Below are 21,071 nucleotides of genomic sequence, written 5' to 3'. Positions count from 1 at the left end.
GCTGACACCAATTGAGAGCACCAAGGGCGGTTAAATTACCCTCCACCTGCCTCTCTAAACTCAGCGGAGGTCTCCCCTATCCTCTGCTAACAATCTGTCCATGTTTCCGGGCCATACATCAGGACAGGTATGATGACCATAGAACTTAATTTTTGTTTGTCGACAGAGGACTTCACTTTTCAATTGTGTACTCAGTCCAAAGCAGATTCTGATGGCAAGGGTTATTCTTTCTATAAGGTGATACCACTGTTATGAAAATTCCTACAAGTCAACTAGGTGTTAAATGGGAATATGCTTTTGCTGGGCACAGCTTACACACAAAAACAAACAGCTTCTGCAAATAACACAGTGATTTTCTCACCATTATTACTCGTGTAAAAATGTCTGCACTGCTTTCTCAATCTATTCAGATTACTCGCATCATACTGCTACTCAGCTGTGTAATGGTAGTGGTAAGAAGGTAGTTTGTACTGCTGCAAGTGCTTACATTTAAGTTTATTTAGCTTTGAGTTAACTCAATCCTAACTGACATCGACAACAATGACAAAGCAGTTGCCTGTGTGCGTTTATCTTTAGCTAAAGAAGCGTTTTAGAATGCATTTTGCCACTGACTCGTCACTTCTTTGTGATTGCATAAACATGAAGCAGGTTCCTTTTACGCTTAAAGGACCTGTCTACTTGTGCAATAACTCTTCAAGATAGTGTCACAGGTGACACAAGGTTCTACGGAAGCATTGCTTCGCTTCAAATTTTAATGGAGCAAAACATATTTGGAAGTAAGTTTAAACTGAACTGCATCGATTTACCTAAGAGCAATATGTATGGACCCTTGCTGCAAAATATTACCAAAAGAATAAGACGGACTGAAGATCGTATTTCTTCTATCAGTTTTTCGTTATTCCAGTGCTCAGAGAAGCGATCCTTGCTAATACCTAGTTCCACAGAACCTCCTCTGCTCTTGTTATATCAAGAGCTAATGCACACCGTCTTGTTTTGCTTTATACTGCGATCCCTCTGAATTAAAGTGTATATCTCAATGCTATTCATTATCTTAAACAAGGGTGTCGATGGAATGACGCTTATGGCTCCGTTTGGCTCCCAACAACATCACTTTGGCTTCGGTTGGCTTCAAACAACAAAGAAATCGATTTCTGTAAAATAACACAGAAAATAATTACAGTACGTTTTGAAATTCATATTTAGTGCCGGTGTGCCACACCATCAAAAGAATGGGAGGACATTCATCATCGATACTTTGGAAAGTAATACGCGCACAGGCATTTGGGAATGAAAAACGTCACATGTATGCTAGACAGCGAAAACTTCGGATTCGCGTGAAGTAGCGACGCGCTTAGAGGTATGAACTGCACAGACAGTTTTGGATAAGGCCGTAATAAGTGAAATCGAATCTCGGAGTGAAGCTGTCAATATTGAGCAAACTACGTCTGCGCCCAACATGCGGGCGTCTAACTGCCGAAGCCTGATGTGTACATTTAATCCATTGTAATCTGTATTATCTGTAGCCGAGCAGTTTTAGATCTCGTCGATTAAGCACCCACTGCCTCTCAAAGACTCGGTAACAAACAAAAAAAAAAACTAACAGGATTAGTCTGGTTTCATCGAGCCACTTGATGGGCAGTGCGCTGCCACCACAACGTCCAAAAAAATAAAAACAAGAAAGCAGCTGAAATCCTGGAGGAAACATGTTTAAGCTGCAGTCGCGTCAATATATATTACTGGATTCCCGGTCATAAAGGGAACGAAGGTAACGAAAAGGCCGGTGAGTTGGAAAAGAAGGGTGCAACATGCGCTGAATTGACGATAGACGTCCAACCCGTTTGGGAAAAATTGAAAGAAGACATATGGTCCATCAAGCAGGAGAAGCGTGGACAAAAACGCGGGGCTGTAAAATTTCTAATATCATGTGCGAAGCCTACGATATTAGACTCACAAAGTGGCTCATATCTCTGAAGGTAGAAGGCTTAAGGCTCGAGATGGGCATACTAACTGGGCACTGACTTCTGGCATCACATGCTTATAAGTTAGGCCTCGTCAGTAATAGCAGGTGTAGGAAGTGCGAGCTGCAGGAATAAACGATTGCGCACGTTCTGCGTTCGTGTCCTGCGCTCTCTGGATCAAGTCTCCAACTATTAGCGCAGCAGATTTGCCAGATCTCGAGGCAGCAATTAAGCTATGTCCTAGAAAACTTCTAGTGTTTGCCAAGAGGACGGAGTTATTTTATAACATAAGTCCTGGCACCTGATTGGGGTTCTTCCGTTTGGTCGTCAAACAAATTTTGGTAACACTATGGGCACATTCAGTCTATGTGATGTCTTTATTGACCGGTCAGTTCAACTTAATTTGTGTATACCTTCATTAATCATAAGTTTAGTTGACCGGCTCTTTAGATCAAGTGTAACTACAGATAAAACTCAAAACTGCTTGTAGCGTCTCTACTATTGCTGCCTTTTATAGTCTTTGATTTCCTCGTTGCATCTTCTAGGTGCTTCTGTTCTAGAATCTACTAGTTGGTTATCTGATATAATTATAACTACAGATGTACGTGTATAGCTCTCATATGCGCGTGTGTTTGTGAGCGACACTTCCACAATTATAATTGCATATTTCAGTTAAGATATCTGCATGTGTTTGTGCGTTGCTTCTCCGCTGCGTGTACGTACATATGTGTAGACATAATGATTGATTTATTGATGTGCATACAACCACTGTTTAGCATCAGCTTAGAGATGGCAGTACCCCTTAGTGTTGCTAATATTCATAACAGTACGATGGTTGTCATGTTGTTGTCATGCTGTTCTACAACCAGATTCATATACCTACATATTTCTTGCATATTTTTGAGCGCAAATTTTAGTACGCATTGAAGTTCAACAAAAACAAAACAAGTAAGAAAGTCTAGTTCGGGAGAAACCGAACATCACATACCCAGCTGTGCACTTAAAACGCTGCAGTAGGATTGGCTTTCAGGCGATTTCGCTCATTTTCAGAGCAAAAAATTTTGACTGAAAAAAATGTTTATTGAGAGATTTTAGGATTGAGAGATTTTCGTTCGACTTATTGCATTAAAAGTCCTTTGGAAAGAGTAACACGAAACCGTCCTTTTTCTAAATTTCTTTAAGGGTAGAATATCATTTGAATGTAGTTAAATACCATATAGTTATTGCAAACTTTGTTAAGGTGAGGAAAATATTAAATATTTTTAACGGCTTTTGATGTACGGCTTGTTAAACTTCCACACTTTCTTCTTGTAAATGTGGGTGGTGCCACGACCAAATTCCAAAATTTTTTAGAATTTATGTTTTACGTCAAAAACCAATCCACCTACCAAATTTCATTAGCTTAGCGGCAATCCTTTTTGAATTATCTCATTTTTTCCATTTTTCTAAATTTTCGATATCAAAAAAGTGGGTGTGGTTATCGTTCGATTTCGCTCATTTTCAATATCAATCTATTCTGGGTCCAGATAACCCTTTATACCGAATTTGGTGAAGATATGCCAATATTTGCTCAAATAATCGTGTTAACAGATGGACAGACAAACATACGGGCAGACGGACGAACAGATGGGCATGGCTTAATCAAATTTTTTTTTTCGATACTGATGATTTTGATATATGGAAGTCTACATCTATCTCGATTCCTTTATACCTGTACAACCAATCGTAGTAATATTCTCTGTACAAGTACAGTCGGGTATACAAATATTGAAACCATTTCATTTGCCCCTAAATGTATGCTTGTTTCAACAAATTTGTATTTTTTCAATTTTGCTTAGACTCACTCTATTTGTGCAACGTGCTCATCACTTTGTTTGTAAATGCAACCAGCCGCTTAATTAGTGCGGATGGGTTCATTATTCATCTTTAACTGCACATTGAAAACACTTGGCTCATTAAATTGTGTTGACAGCCATAAATTCACATTATTATAAAACAATATCACAAATGAACATAAATTCTATATTTAATTGAGGTAATAGCATTAGTTTTACATACACGGCTTAGTTTTTAGATTGAATGCTTTTAGAGAGGTGAATTTAATAATCTGTTGAGCTCAAGCGATTATCTATCCCGAGGTAAAAACTTAAATAGTTATGTAATACATTTGGCGGCCACCGTGGTGTGATGGCAGCGTGCTCCGCCTATCACACCGTATGCCCTGGGTTCAACTCCCGGGCAAAGCAACATCAAAATTTTAGAAATAAGATTTTTCAATTTGAAGAAAATTTTTCTAAGCGGGGTCGCCCCTCGGCAGTGTTTGGCAAGCACTCCGGGTGTATTTCTGCCATGAAAAGCTCTCAGTGAAAACTCATCTGCTTTGCAGATGCCGTTCGGAGCCGGCATAAACCATGTAGGTCCCGTCCGGCCAATTTGTAGGGAAAATCAAGAGGAGCACGACGCAAATTGGAAGAGAAGCTCGGCCTTAGATCTCTTCGGAGGTTATCGCGCCTTACATTTATTTATTTTTTTTTTTATGTAATACATTTAAGCAGATTTAAATTAATTTTATTTAGCGGTTTGCAGCCCCAGTTAGCGAAATTTTTTGCAGGTTTTTTTTTTGCATATTTTTCTGAGAAAGAGCTTTTGGAAGAATTCGGAAATAAAGCTTTTCAATGAAGCTCTACCGACTGTGAACAAATTTATGAGGTGGGGTATTCTTTAAGAGCTTGCTTAGCCTAGAAGCTTTCGAAGACGAGACAGTCTTTTTTATACTCAGCTGAGCAGAGCTCACAGAGTATATTAACTTTGTTCGCTTAACGGCAATCCGTAACGGCGTAAACTAATCGAGATAGATATAGACTTCTATATATCAAAATGATCTGGGCGAAAAAAGAAATTCATTTAGAAATGCCCGTCCGTCCGTCCGTATACACGATAACTTGAGTAAATTTTGAGTTATCTTGATGAAATTGGGTATTTGGGTTCCTAGGCACTCATCTCAGATCGCTATTTAAAATGAACGAAATCGGACTGCAACCACTCCACTTTTTCGATATCGAAAATTTCGAAAAACAGAAAAAGTGCGATAATTCATTACCAAAGACGGATAAAGCGATGAAACTTAGTAGGTGGGTTGACCTTATGACGCAGAATAGAAAATTAGTAAAATTTTGGACAATGGGCGTGGCACCGCCCACTTTTAAAATAAGGTAATTTAAAGGTTTTGCAAGCTGTAATTTCGCAGTCGTTGCAGATATCATGATGAAATTTGGCAGAAACGTTACTCATATTACTATTTGTGTGCTAAATAAAAATTAGCAAATCGGATGGCGAACACGCCCACTTAAAAAAAAAATGTTTAATCAAATTTTAACAAAAAATTTGATATCTTTACAGTATATAAGTGAATTATGCCAACATTCAACTCCAGTAATGATATGGTGCAACAAAATACAAAAATAAAAGAAAATTTCAAAATGGGCGTGGCTCCGCCCTTTTTCATTTAATTCGTCTAGAATACTTTTAATGCCATAAGTCGAACAAAAGTTCACCAATCCTTGTGAAATTTGGTAGGGGCATAGATTCTATGACGTTAACTGTTTTATGTGAAAATGGGCGAAATCGGCTGAAGCCACGCCCAGTTTTTATACACAGTCGACCGCCTGTCCTTCCGCTTGGCCGTTAACATGATAACTTGAGCAAAAATCACTTTCGATATCGAAAATTACGAAAAATGAAAAAAGGGATGAAACATTGTAATTGGATTGGTTTATTGACGCAAAATGTAACTTTAGAAAAACTTTGTAGAATGGGTGTGAAGTAAGCAGAAGATAATCAAAAAGTTATGCAGGCCGAAATTAAAAGCCCTTGGAATCTTGGCAGGAATACTGTTCGGGGTATTACATATATAAATAAATTAGCGGCACCCAACAGATGATGTTCTGGGTCACCCTGGTCCACATTTGGTCGATATCTCGAAAACTCCTTCGCATATACAACTAAGGGCCACCCCCTTTTAGACCCCTCATTAATACCTTTAATTTGATACCCATAACGTACAAACACATTCTAGAGTCACCCCTGGTCCACCTTTATGTTAATATCTCGAAAAGGCGTCCACCTATAGAACTTAGATCACTCCCTTTTAAAATACTCATTACCACCTTTCATTTGATACCCATATCGTACAAACACATTCGAGGGTTACCCTAGGTTCATTTTCCTACATGGTGATTTTCCCTTTTGTCTCCAAAGCTCTCAGCTGAGTATGTAATGTTCGGTTACACCCGAACTTAGCCTTCCTTACTTGTTAAGCTTAGTAATTTCCACTCATCGGCCGCCCTGCTGTGGCGACAGTGTGGTCGCCTATCACACCAAAGATTCAGGATTCAGGGCTCGGGAAAAGCAAAATCAACATCTTTAGATAAAAGTGTTTGTAGATTAGAAAAGTTTGAAGTTAATCTCGGCCTAAATCTCCTTGAATGTACATACATATATCGCGCCTTACATTAATTAATTTTATATTGTACTCATCCTCTATCACAACACCAAAAGACAGATGTCGCAGGGTTTGATCGTTAAATTAGAGGTGTTTTAAGAACTTACCATGGTGAATAGAATCAGCCTATTGAAATTCAAATAGCTGAATATCGTCAAAAAAAGATTAATAGACATACATACATTAATGAAAGGAAGCAAATAAACTGAATCGCTTGATTTCCGCCAGCTTTGATTGACATTTATACACCCTGTACCAGAAAATCACTCTTTGCTTTTCGTACATACATATATGACCTGGAATCATGAAACGACACTATTGTGCGAAAGTACCGTTCTTCATTTTGTGAGTGACTCTTATAGGAAATTTAACGCTTTCCACAAATCGCATTTAAAAGCCAAATCGGACCACAAATACGATTTTTTGAAATATTTCGATCCATGCGTCACCTATCGGTGTTTTTTTTTCTTATAATTGCATTGTCATCTATATTTCAAGTTTCAAGCTTGTAGCTTATCGGGAGTTAATTAAATTTTAATTACAAAATTCGTTTACAACGGCCAACCGCTACACAGAGTCAAGCTAAACAAAAACTTTAAACGCCTTTTTCTCGAAAACTTATGTTGGGTCGTTTCATGATTCCAGGTCGCATATTTCAAATTCCGTGAAAGTATGGACTACTACAGTTCTGAAACGTTTGGTGGATTCACCTCTTTTGTAAATCTAAATAAAGCTGACACAATGCGCTGCAACAGAAATATGCCAGGCAAAGCCTTGCACCCTGCTAGCTTTTTATTTCTTGGATATAGTGATCTTTTCTTAGGTTGTCTCAAAGCTTCTTTGGGAAGGTATACAGTGGCATCCGTCATTTTATTGCAAAACTGAGTGGATATTCGGACGGATTTGGTTCAATCGAAATTTTTTTGTCGAAGCTGATAATTTTTATATATTTATCTCGTTTTCCTTTTAACATTACGATATGCAAATTAAGTACGATGTTTAAGTACAGCTGAGTATAAAAACTGATTAAGAATTTTACATAGAACTGTACAAATGCTTGGCATTGTAACTGCCTGACTATATTGCGCTGAACTGGTATTGGTCGACTTCAAACAAAAGTATACATTTTCTTACGGTCGGTTCCATAGACCAAAAATAAAAAAAGCAAAGTGAAAAAATTGTCACCAAATATGTCGTTATTATCTTTTATTATTAGCCTTTTTAAAGGTATTTTGTTGTATTCGAGCTGTACTTTTCAAGAAGAGCTTTAAAAGTGAGGTTATGGTATAAGTTGGTTTTTGCAGTGTGGGCAAGTTAAAAATAAAGTGCAAGTTTAACCCACTCAGCATTTAGGTGATTAAATTTTGAATTTCCCTACATATCAGTACAATTTGATTACTCTTTCTGACTAAATAATGAGTTATCATACAATTGAACAAAAGAAATAATCAAACTTGAATACTTTTGATTATCAAAAACTGAATATTGTTTTTCAGTCACATTTTGGAATCATATTTGAATCAAATGTGTTTACTTTAGGTGATTAAAAATTGATAATAATTTTACAATCAGCTTTCTGAATCTTTTGCGACTATCTTTGTTGACTGAACAATAAATTTTATACTTGTTAAAATTTTACTTTTCATTGAAAATCTTATTTTTTTCACGTGCACACATTTTTTCAATCACGAAGTTAGAAAAAATATATAAAATTTTTTTTATTTATACAAAAGATAAGCTACAAGCATGAAACTTGGAATATAGTTCAGAACCCGATGACAATGCAATAATAAGAAAAAAAACCGCCGCTAGGTGGCGCATGGATCGAGATATTCGCAAAAAATCGTATTTGTAAACCGATTTGGCTCATATTTGGAACACTTAATACATACAAGAATAGAAATCGACCTGTGAAAAAAATGGCCGCTAGGTGGCGCATGGATCGAGCTATTCACAAAAATCGTATTTGTGGCCCGATTTGGCTCATATTTGGAACACATAATATATACAAGAATAGAAAGCGACCTGTGAAAGAAAATGGCCGCTAGGTGGCGCATGGATCGAGATATTCGCAAAAATCGTATTTGTGGCCCGATTTGGCTCATATTTGGAACACTTAATACATATAAGAATTGAAAGCGACCTATCAAAAAAAAATCGCCGCTAGGTGGCGGAAAGATTGAGATATTCACAAAAATCATATTTGTGGTCCGATTTTTCCCATATTTGGAACACATAATACATAGATACATGAATAGAAAGCGACCTATGATGCCCGATTTGGCTCATATTTGGACCATATATTGCATACAGTCCGGTAGAAGTGACATCAAAATATTTTGGAGTTGGAGGAGGGACAAGCATACGTGGCGCAGAGTCGAATAAAGTCTTTGGAAGGATTATGTATTGAGGACTTAGGTTGTAACAAATTGTCAGGAAAGAGTCCTTGTAATAATGAGTCACTAAATGAACTAAATAGAATGAGAAATAATAGGCAATTAAATAAAGACTAAAAACTTGAAAATAAAATAATTAAAAAAAATTTTTTAAGTTAAACGGTTTTATTGAAAACAATACTTACATGAAGTAATAATAATACGAAAAGCTAGAAAATAATTAGGTAGATCCTAGGTACTAGTCATCACACTCCTTATCAATCTATGGCGTTGATCAGACAATTAAATAAAAGCGTTGGACGCGTCATATTTCTACTGATAGTCATAATTAAAACTAACTGAACCTTAATCAGTCACATTTTTAGAAATTTCACGCGCCCAATGCTTTTATTAAATTGTCTAATCAACGCCATAGATTGATAAGGAGTGTGATGACTAGTACCTAGGACCTATGTAATTATTTTCTAGCTTTTCGTATTATTATTACTTCATGTAAGTATTGTTTTCAATAAAACCGTTTAACTTAAACAATTTTTTTTAAATTATTTTATTTAAGATATTTACGATCATAACTGATGTTGGATGTTGTAGTCGCAGGTGTATATCGGTTAAGTTTGTTTGCGAATAACCTTTGGTTCAAATAGCGCACTTCTGCATGCTTTCTTCCACTGATGAAATGAGATTATCATTTAGTATCTTATTTTGTATGAGATATGAAGAATAAAACATGATAATCGTACTCAAAAATTATTCAAAAATCTCAACCAAAACGATTGAAATATGTTCACGAATATGATCAGAAAATGACTATGAAAAGCAGTCAAATATTACTCTAAAACACTTAAAGTTCAATTTTACAATGATAACAAATATGAATAAAAAGCGTTTCGAAACTTGAATCAAAAATGATTATTCAAGAATAATCACATTTATGGTACATTTTTCTCCCGACGATATATTAATTTTCGAATAGAAAATACTTTTAAATTTGAACTTTTTTAATCACCTTGGGGTATGATATTTGAATATTTTATGATCAAAAATTTCAAAAAATGCTGGCTGGAATTTACTTCCTTAGAATTTTTTTTTTTTATATTTAAAATTTCACCAGTGCCTTTATTAGTATTTATTTGCACAAATATTTCAATTTCAGCTAAAGTTGGTACTTATATCTTATTATTAGTCAAAGTTTTAAGTTTTGTTATTATTATGTATGCAAGATCTTTAAATAACTTTAATTTTTTTGTATAATCCTATTAAACATTGTATTTGCGATAGACACATCTTAACACTTTTCCCCCCACATCTACTTACTTTTTGTATGCATGCGGTGAAGTGGGTCGATATAAAGGTACCCGCACCTATTTTATAAAAAAATAATTCTCACATATTTGTAAAGCCGTGACCAAAGTTTTACGTTGATATCTATACTGGAAGTATTTTTGGCCACCAACTCCATATAAGACCGACCAGTGTGCGCTGGTGATAACAATATTGAATTACAATGAAGTACTTATTTTGTAAAAAATAATTTGCTTTAAGATTTTCGCCATTTTTTGTTTTTCATTAAATGGTGTTTTGCTCTTAAATTAATTATTCATTATTCAAGCTCTCAACAACACGAGCCACAATTAACTATCGCTTGTTAATTACAACATAATTAATTAAGGGTTAAATAGCTTAATGAGATTATTACAAGTGCATATGTATATAGCACATGTAAATGTAGGAATGTACACACAAACACGCACTCATACACACAGTTTTATCACAACTTGAAAACAAATAAGGCGCTTATGTGAATAATGAGAATGCAATTGACGGTAGAGAACATTTAAAAAAAAAAAACAAAAAATTTAAATCTCGAAATCGTTAAACAGCTCGGTGGAGCTTACAATTTTAATTAAATAGTTTCGTTTAACCCAAAAGTTGATAAAATGTTGCGAAAGCTTTAAGCAAGGACCCAGTTATTATTTCCAGGTCTAAAAATTTTCCTTAGTTTATGGGATACGATTATAGGATACCAGGCATATCCATAGCATTTTCAGGCGATTTCATGCATATTTCTATTTCTCGAACTTTTTTCAATAAAATCCACAAATAAAAGTTAAATCTGAACCTTTTTTTGTTATGAACAGCATAGGAGACCGGCCCTATAACTATGAAACGCCTCACTCTAATGAAAGAATTTTTTTACCAATAGATTCTTATAAATGTCTAGTTTTGACTATGGTCATTTGAAAGTTGTTCTTAGTAGCACCAGAAATTTGTCATAAAAAAACTAAATCCAACTGAGATATTGCCTTGATATTTAATACACAGCTTTCTGATGAAGCAAGAAAGATTATGTATGAAAAAAAATCGTCTCATTTAAATGAGCCGTTCCATAGTTAGTTACAGGGCCGGACCTTCATGGTGTCCTTAAAAAATAAAAGCTCGACTATAATAAGCCCTTACGCACTAAAATATTAAAAGTCCGAAAATAATTTTTTTCGACAAACTTTTATTATAAAAGGAATAACAGTTTAGGGCCCTGCATTAAGTGCAAGATTAACGCCTTTCTGAAACATGAAGTAATATGCACGAAAATAACGAATGCGGTCTGTTTTTCTTTTTGTGGAAGGTTTTATCTCATTTTTCTGAGAGGAAACGGACAAGTCTAAGTCAACGGAACTGAATGACTGGATCTTTATATCACATTGTCCACAACTAAGGAATGTGGAAATATACTGCTGGGGTCAATGAGATCATTGACGATTTGATACAACAACTGTGTTTTTTTTTTACATGTATTAACATATGCACTTAAACTTTACATGGACCGCTTAGTGCATAATTTTATCTACACTTATGAAATTGTTGCGCAAAAAATTAGTTCTGTTACATTTCAGTACTCAGTTGCAACTGAAATATGTCTCTCCATTTTATCTCTACACTATTCTTCACTTCAATGACCGAAAAGTGTGTGTTCCCACTATTCATCGCAACCGATTCAGCTATTGGTTGAAAACTGTGACTAACAGAGGTGCGTGTCTCCGCTATTCAGCACAAACCGTTTTGTAGCGACTTATTTACCAATGCTGCGAGTCTTCTATAATTGCCGCTAGAATGGTCTTCTACGTAACATATCTAAGTGATGATAAGCGTTTCGTTTTACCCGCAAGTGTAGATGTATACACATGTAAAAAAAAAGCTCGGCTAATATCATAAAGTTACGAATAAGTATCTGGGAGGCTTATAATACGAAAACTCGGTATTGACGGTCCCTAGACCCTACGATTATCTATGTAAACCAAGCGTTGAGGTAGGCTCATTAAGCTGGAAAAGGTTGATGGTCCAAAAATATATAGCGGCAGATGTTTTACAGCAACAATGTTTCAATAGCTTAGAGCTTATAGATTTACCTGAAGGCAAAAAAATCTTTGGCTTATCAGAACTTTATTTTAGACAGCTCTGGATAACCTCGGAAATGCTTAGACAAACATGAAATACTCCTAACCGTATGATCAAATCCGACAGACATTGTTCTGACTATCTCTACCTATGCACCTGCCTCTCCTTTGTCTAACCCTCTTCCTGTCTTATTTCCTCGTCTCTCCCCCTCCACCATACGTTTTTAAGTTTACTTAAATAGGCTCATTCAATTTCCATATATCTCGTTCTTATGCTTCCCCTTCTCTGGTTTTATTGAGTCATGATCCGAGTGTATTTCTGCCATGAAAAATGTCTAAGTGAAAATTCATTTATCTCGCAGTTGACATTCGGAGTCGTCATAAAACATATATGTCCAGCAATTTTTTTTATATGCAGTGTGAATAATTCAATTTGTATTGACGATCCCACGCCAGATTATACAATCTGAGATACTTTGGTACCGTTTAGCAAAGGCCCTTTTTGTTGATCGACTTTCGTATTGGAAATTCTATTACAACTCCGATTTCAGACACTCGGCACCCGATTGGACTCAGGTGTCCAACATAGTCGGAAACGAAGCTTCGTAACACATACTGCAATTACTACTTTCACTGTCTGAATCCTATGTAGGTATTCTAAGAACTTCACTCACATCTTTCCTATGGCTTTTCTTTTCTGAAAATAATGTCGCTCTGTTGGCTCTTCTCAGCTCCCTCGAGAGTTCGTGTGGTCCTTTCAAAAATAGTTTCCACTAAATAAGAAAAGCTCCCATTACCTAAAAATAGAGCCAGTGTCAGGTGACCCAGGCCAAAATTTAGAATTTAAGAGTGCAACATGAGGTAACATGTTTTCCATTAAAGTAAGGGTAATTCTATACGACAGCATGACACTGCTAATATGCGTCAAAAAATATCGAGAGAGGTGTCAAAAGACGCGTATTAATCTCGAGCACAATAATCCGAAGGCGGAAAAGAAAAATTGTATCTCTGTCCGCAAAATACTATGGATGCCACCCTCGGTTTCTGAGGTACCCGCGGGTCTTTTTTCGGTTTTTCGTTAATATCTTTTGAACGAGTTAAAATTTTTCTTTCCGCCTTCGGATTATTAATACTGATGTCAAGACACGTCGTTTGATACACCTCTCGATATTTTTGGACGCGTATTAGCAGTGTCATGCTGTCGTATAGAATTACCAAAGAAAGCACCGTTAGGTTTCTTTGTTGTCCGACTCGAGCGCAGCACTTTTTCGCCAGACAAAAACCTTTGGACGAGATGGCAAGGTTTCTCGAAGTTTCTGAAATATCATCGCATTCCGTTGGGTCCTGGCTGCGCATTCATCCACTTTTTCGAAAAAAGATGAAAGGATGAAAGTCCAAGGTATTTAGTCAATCCGTCATCCCTTAAATTGAAAAATCGCTCTTAATGTAGATCATGCTTACGACATCATAAGCAATATTTTATTTGTTCAAATATTTTTTTTTAGTATATTTACAAGTGGACGGTGATATTTAGTTCTCACGAAATTCCACAGCCAGTTCTAAAATATTTCATTTTCCGTCCTTTATTCCGTACAACTGCTTATTCCCTTTAACGATCAATCTCACCAAACACAATATCTAATGAGCCAATAATAGCCGTCACATCGGCTAGCATATGCTGACGTGTTAGCTTATTCATTAAAGCCAAATGTGAATAACTGGCAGCACGAATTTTACAACGATATGGCTTAGTGCTACCATCCGACACCAAATAGACGCCAAATTCACCTTTTGGTGACTCAACCGCCGTATATGTTGCACCAGGTGGCACTGCAAATCCCTGCGTATAATATTTGAAATGATGTATTAGTTCTTCCATGCCACGTTTCATTATGCGTCTACTTGGTGGGCAAACTTTATGATCGTCCGCTTTTATTTCGCCGAGTGGCATTTTATTCAAACATTGATTAATAATATTACATGCCTCACGCATTTCACGTATACGTACCAAATAACGATCATAACAATCACCATTCATACCCACTGGTACATCAAATTCCATATCGGCATATGCATCATATGGTTGTGTTTTACGCAAATCCCATTTAACGCCAGTCGCACGCAATACAGCACCCGAACAACCATAATTCAAGGCATCATGTGCCGTTAAAGAACCAATGCCAACACAACGCGCACGCCATATACGATTATCGGTAACAACATCTTCAAATTCATCGAGACGATGACGAAAACGACAAACAAAATCGAATAGATCATCACAAAAACCGAATGGCAAATCAAAAGCAACACCACCCGGTCGTATGTAAGCCGTATGCATGCGTGCACCCGAAGCGCGCTCACAAAATTCATACATCTTCTCACGTTCTTCAAACATCCAAAATAACGGTGTTATACCACCACAATCAAGTACAGCTGTAGCACAAGCAAGTGTATGATTGGTTAGACGCATTAGCTCTGAGAACATAGTGCGTATATATTTTGCGCGCGGTGGCACTTCCAATCCCAGCAACTTTTCTATGGCTAAACAATAGCACAGCTCATTTGACATGCATGATACATAATCCAGACGATCAAAATATGGCAGAGCTTGCATGTAGATTTTATTTTCGATCAATTTTTCGGTACCACGATGCAGCAATCCAATATGCGGATCAGCTGAAACAACAGTCTCATTATCTAATTGTAAAATCATGCGTAAGACACCATGTGCAGCTGGATGTGCTGGTCCAAAGTTGATAAATTTCGTTACATAAGAACGATCTTCCGGTGTTAAACATTTCCCATTCCAACGTCCATGAAATGGTATGCCTTCGTACATGTATTGACCGTCAAATTGCTTCATAAATTCAGGATCAGGATACCAAGACTTTGATTCTTTTTGCTGATACTTGGGCGTTTGGGCGCTTTCTTTCTCGACTTTTGCTGGGCAATTCAAAGAGCGTGGCTCTAAAATGGCATTGCATGAGAGGAAGATTCTTTCCTAAAGTTATCAAAAACAAAAACTCACTTTTATATTGCGAAAAAAACATAGCCATAGCCACTTTCGCCAAATAATATTTGAATGCATCGCCTAAGTTCGGTCGTATTAAAATCTGCTTGGAAAAAGTTTGTTCGGAAAAGTCCTTGACGCGCGAAAATGATTTTGATTTCAGAAGTTTATGTCCAAATTTTTCTAAAGCAGACCAAACATTGGGCATTTCCGCTATTTTATTTTGTCTATCAAAATTTTATTTTATATTGTGCTTCGTGCTTCAATTTCTCTTACGAAAATCGGTTTGCAACATTTTTTTATAGTCAATATTTTTCAACTCGTACCAAGGTTGCCTACTGCCATGATTTTACTAGTTGCCAAATATATCTACATATATACGAAAGTTCTGCATTCAAATAAGTCACCTTATTTACCACTAGCAATAGTAGTACAATTTTACATTTTTCTGTACTTCACGTAGAATAAGTTGAAATTCAGGGTCAAATTATGTATAACGCAACCAAGGCGAATCTATGGTGGTGGCGAAGCGAATTCAACCAATTTGCCGTGCAGATGAACGTCAAATCAAATAAAATGTTTATTGATTTCGATTAATTGACATATTGTATGGAAAATAAACAAGAGGAAGCAATCAGCTGTTGGGATAACAACACCTGGTACTGAACTCGATGTGAACGCAACCAATCATTTTTCTCGTGTGAACCAAAACACATTTCATATAAGAGCATTCATTCCCTTCACTGAGTGACAGTAAACCTGAATGCGCTTATGAAATTTTTGGTATTTCATGGTGACTGCGGATGTGAGTGAATGCGACGCAAAGTGTCACGGCGTCATACATAATCTGGCCCTAAATTAATCACTATCCCTTGCAAAACGCCGCCTTTTATAGGTTAACTGTGACAGTTTCAGCACAAAGATTTCTCTACTCATCTCCGTATTGATCTTGTGTAACGCGTTCTAACCTTCAGTCGTCCATTTATCTGTGAGACCATCGCTGCTACCTCTTCTCTTTCATATAGGTGAATGTGTTTTTTAGAAAGCCCCAAAGTCAATGCGGGCCATTAACACTTCTCCCGTCTAAGTACCATTTCCACCCGATACTACCGCCAAGTATTCTATAGGGATGACGGTTGATCACTAGGCTCTAGGTCTGTAATACAGCTGCATAGTTGCACGGCGCTTGCTAACCGGGGAGTAAAGCCACCTAACTGTAGATGATATTTGGTATGATCGAGAAATTCACTGTATCCTTAAGATACAGGTGGAAGAGGCCAAGTTTTCGATTTTTCCTTCGCTTTTTTATACCCGGTTTGTAAAATGGGAGCAGCAACTTTTTGTATTGTAAGGAATTACATTTAAAATTAAAAAAAAAAAAAATTCGGGTTGCATTTTGTAACGAATTTTAGGGAAATTCCGCTTATTTGGAACCTTCTGCTTACGTTCGTATCGCTTAACTGTTGAATAGAACACTCAAATATTCTGTATTATAAAACGGTCTTTATTTGACTACTTTGAAAGTACTTCGCAATTAAACTTCACTTTGCAACTGGTAGCGTGCTTAAATCAAACTGATTGCCGAACTACTCAGCTTTCGCTGCTTTTATACTCTCTGTTGTTTCGTCCGAATATTTCTACTATAGTCTAGACGTTTCGCCTGCTAGAACTGCTGTACATATCTCATAGTTGGCTATATACGTGTATATTTGTAGTTTATGCGTTTCTCATAATCATAAGTGTATGTGTAGTAGCTTTCAGCTACAAGTGTATGCGCGTAATATCTCTTCCTTCGTGCCTTATATATATGGGTGTAAATGATGATTGATGTGTTTATGTACACAGTGTAGCTCGCTTCAATGTTTTTGTGTTGGGAGTTTATTACTAAAAAAAAAAACAAAGTTTATTACTAGTGATGTAATATTCGTCACAATATATACTTTTTTTCGTCTTTTCCTCAATATTTTTCGTGTGTAGTCCATAGCCATGTAGCTAAGCCAAGTTGAAGTGGCCTAGTCTCCAATCCGAGCCCGTACAATCACTATTTATGGCAGTATTGCGTCTTCACTCCTACGTCGGTATATCAGCGGTTGGAGATGCCTTGTCTCCAATCCGTTCCTATAACTTTGCTATTTATTGTTTCTTTGCTTCTTCTTTAGTAAGGTTAAGTTCCGATCCGCGCCTTTGATCTCTTTATGATGCTTGGTCGACGCTACCGTGACACAGCCTCTACAGGCATCTTAGCCACTTTATTATGTCTATTTAGTCTCCATCTATAGCGATGTGATCTTGGGCATTCGAAATATACATAGTATGCACCCGTTACTGCTTCACCTCCAGAATGGCCGCATACGTTATTCTCCGTGTTTAATACAGTGGAGATAGTTTTTAAAGCTTCCATGTCTGGTGTGGAACAGGGCTTTATAGAAATCCACTTCGTCCTGCTTTCGTGGCAGCCAGTGTTCCGAGACAAGAATGGAGCGATATGTCCAGCGCCCATTTGTCGAGCTATCCCATCTTAGCAGAAGACACTTTCGCATACTGGTTTATCGTGATTCGGGACGTGTGGTTTCCTCCTGAGAAATCGTCATCATACATTCCTGCTTTTACTAGCTCTGCTTCGTCAGATACTGTTTTTCTAGACATTGCACTGTCTAGGCCGCGGAAAAATGACAAGTACTATGCGACTTTCTGCCAAACACGTGTGTATGAGCAGCTTTCACTATCTGGTGCCTGTCGTTTCTGTTGCACCAGGTTTGTTAAGGGTAAAAAGGTGTTCGTCACATTATTTTAGCCAATCTAAAATATCCTTATAATTTTGGTTTAAAGAGTCTTTACGTATAATTCCCATACTTTTTCTAATTAACTACCTACTTTTATTTCTAAAAATTTGTAACTATGAATTTTTCCTTATACTTTCAGATCTTCGATGATCATTACCATTTTTCACATCACAAAGTCTCTAAGCGTTCACTGGCGCCTTCGCTGCCACATCAAACGCGTCTCGATGGCGATCATCGAGTGCAATGGGCCAAGCAACAACAAGCAAAGTCACGCCGGAAAAGAGACTATATACGTATGCGACCGTCAAGGACATCGTCGCGTGCACTTTCACAAGTGGATACAGTTCCTTTGAATGATCCTAAATGGCCGCAGATGTGGTATTTGGTAAGTAATGCAATAATGATTTAATTTTATGATGTAATGATTTAATGATGAAAATATTGAGGCGTTGGCATTGATCAATTTTGTAATCCATTTTAGTTGCAAGAAAAAAGTTGATTTCGGAAAATTTATTTACTCTTTGTACAAAAAATTTCGTTGTCTATGAACTTTGTTGCATGAAATTATTCAGGACCGGTTCACACCATTATAATTTTAAAATCAACAAGAAATTGATTGCAAAATCGAGCATGTCTAACAGACAGTCTTTAAAGGGCTTTGTGAATCTTTTTCATACAACTGAATTCTATCGAAAAATTCTTGAATGGCAACACCTCGTTAGGTTGAGTGGTTACTCGTAACGTGATTTACTCTTGCAAAATTGCCTATAAGGTTTCAAATTTGCCTCGAAATTTGCTGTTGAAATTGATCAATTTCGTAATCAATTTCAATTTATAATAATTAATAATTGTCAACAGGAATTGATATTTATTTGATATAAACCATGATATAATCACAAAATAATTAGCAATAATAAAAAGTGTTCATATAATTTTCCTATTATTATGATTTGGAAAGGATTACCTACTGAATTAAGATTCGTTAATGTCAAGTACCGGTTTTTTGCCTGTTAAGCATGGAGTGAGTCAATGATTTGATCTCATCATCCTCCATCGAACTGCAGCAAGAGGGGATTTTCTGTATGCCCAGACGCACCGCGTGGACTACATTTTCGAAACATCATGGAGTTCGGATGCCGATCTCTTCAAGGGATTACCATAGGTGGCCAACAGAACTCTGAATTCCCGGACCTCCTTAGCCGGTTCGCAAGTGCTCGTTCGGGTCAAGTATTTGTATAGTTTGGAGCGGTATAGCTCCACGATAATAGCCTTGAATTGCCGAACTGTTATAGCAATGGAAAACATCACATCTACCGCATTATGAGCAGCGTCGACTTTTATTGGTAGAACAATATAGTCATCGGTTGTATTTATTTTGAGATTTCCATCAAGCACCTGGCGGATCATCTCCCTCCCACTAACCTTCCCTGCCCCGGTCGCAAAAATTCGTATTATTTTAAAATTTCCGCTGATACCAAAGATATCCGTTTGTTGTACGCAAATCCTTCAGTACTGCTCTTGTCCAGTGCTTTCCATCAACCAAGCACCCCATAGAAGAAGTATTGGCTTGACCAGCGTCTTATAAAGCTGGAACACTACGTTGGGCGTGAGGCCTCAGTTTTTGCCGAAGCCTCCACCCGCCCCCCTCTCTGCCGCAGCACAAGGTTTTTTCGACCTTCCGACCTCTAAAGGAAATTCCATTCTTTTTTTCCACCTCAATGTAGAGTAAAGAAGCAGAACAGCTTCTCTCTAGTATAATTCCCAGTTTTTTAACACAATCAGACACTTCCAAGGTGCGAGAGTTCTTATATCTTGTAATAAAAGAACATGCTCCGATTTGGTAGTATTTTAAGGCAGTCTGCATGACTCTTATAACTTAATCGTCCATGCCTAGACAGCCCTGCAAAGTGTCGATCAACTTGGTTGGATATTTTACTCTAACATTAGCAGGGATGATGCATGCTCTGGCGATGGGGTATGGATGGCCTAGCAGGTTCGACCATATCATATCAAATTGTGCCAGCGGTAGTCTGACTGAATATCCTTATATATATATATATCCCACAAGGCTATCGATAAGGATAACACACCCTTAAGCCTTTGAGCAGTCGACATAGAAGCTGCATATCTCACAAAAATTAAATATAGTACACCGCAAATTAGAGGAGAAGGCTTACCTCGGAGGCAAATCACGAGTCTCTGACGCCACAGATTTCTTGCTAAAGGAGGGATGGGGATGACCGAGTTTCAGTCTTGCCATATCAAACTGTGCTCGCGACAATCCGGCTAATACCTTGAGGGGCTAGTTCTAGAACATCATATTCATATCCTAAAATAGATGGCACTCCCTTGATTGAACCTTAGAGAAATCGGCACAAAAGCTGTTTATCCCCTAAAAATTTATATTAGTGCACCGAATTCGGAGAAGAAGCTCTACCCCGAAGGTAAATCGCACAAAATTATTGTTAGATATTCTTATTACCAACAACCTTAATCAGTAATCAGGAACCCATGACGAAATAATTAATCCATTCTTGTAATTTATAAAATAAAAAAACAACTTTTACATTTATGTAATTAATGTAATGGTAATGGTAATGCTTCTTTAATAAGAACTCCACAACAGCGTTATGAAAAATGCCATGTTTAAATTTTTTTAAAGGGATTAATAAATCCCTACCATATAATTGTTATGGTAATGGTAATGGTAATGGTAATGCAGGTTAAATGAGGACTCGGCAACAGTACTAATAAAAATGTCAGTATGTTAAAAAAAAATTACTTTAAGCAAGTTAAGAATAAATGACTATATATAAAATGTAATTGTAATTTTATTGTAATGCACGCACTCTTCCACGAGAACGAATTCAAATGCATATTTTTTACTTCACCAACAGAATCGAGGTGGCGGCTTAGATATGAACGTGGTACCAGCATGGCAAGCGGGCATCACTGGCAGGGGTATTGTGGTGACAATACTTGACGATGGACTGGAATCAGATCATCCAGATATCGAGCACAATTATGTAAG

The 21,071-nt window shown here is 37.0% G+C and overlaps 2 protein-coding genes across 2 annotated transcripts in view; one reads left to right on the top strand and one right to left on the bottom strand.

The window, feature by feature from the left end:
- The window catches only part of Fur1 (Furin 1), a 710,727-nt gene that overhangs the window by 586,568 nt on the left and 103,088 nt on the right, over positions 1 to 21,071 (top strand). Inside the window, exons 3-4 of the mRNA XM_067791546.1 lie at positions 18,180 to 18,425; positions 20,938 to 21,066. Coding sequence (XP_067647647.1) covers positions 18,180 to 18,425; positions 20,938 to 21,066 — 375 coding nt within the window. The remainder of the gene's footprint in view (positions 1 to 18,179; positions 18,426 to 20,937; positions 21,067 to 21,071) is intronic.
- ND-49L (NADH dehydrogenase (ubiquinone) 49 kDa subunit-like) lies at positions 13,857 to 15,465 on the bottom strand. Its single transcript, XM_067768679.1, has 2 exons — positions 15,276 to 15,465; positions 13,857 to 15,214 (listed from the first exon to the last, which is right to left on the bottom strand). Exons 1-2 carry the CDS (start codon positions 15,463 to 15,465, stop codon positions 13,857 to 13,859), a joined length of 1,548 nt encoding a protein of 515 aa, XP_067624780.1.

Source organism: Eurosta solidaginis, chromosome 1 (genome assembly GCF_040869045.1).
Source record: "Eurosta solidaginis isolate ZX-2024a chromosome 1, ASM4086904v1, whole genome shotgun sequence".
Lineage (NCBI taxonomy): Eukaryota > Metazoa > Arthropoda > Insecta > Diptera > Tephritidae > Eurosta > Eurosta solidaginis.
The sequence above is the reverse complement of the archived record's forward strand: the minus strand, read 5'-3'. Positions and strand labels throughout refer to the sequence as shown.

Bases quoted from the DNA above. Each gene is read 5' to 3' on its own strand.
- ND-49L (XM_067768679.1), bottom strand. From the start codon at position 15,465: ATGCCCAATGTTTGGTCTGCTTTAGAAAAATTTGGACATAAACTTCTG. The intron at 15,215-15,275 runs GTGAGTTTTTGT...ATGCCATTTTAG, and splicing joins GTTTTTTTCGCAATATAAAA to AGCCACGCTCTTTGAATTGC.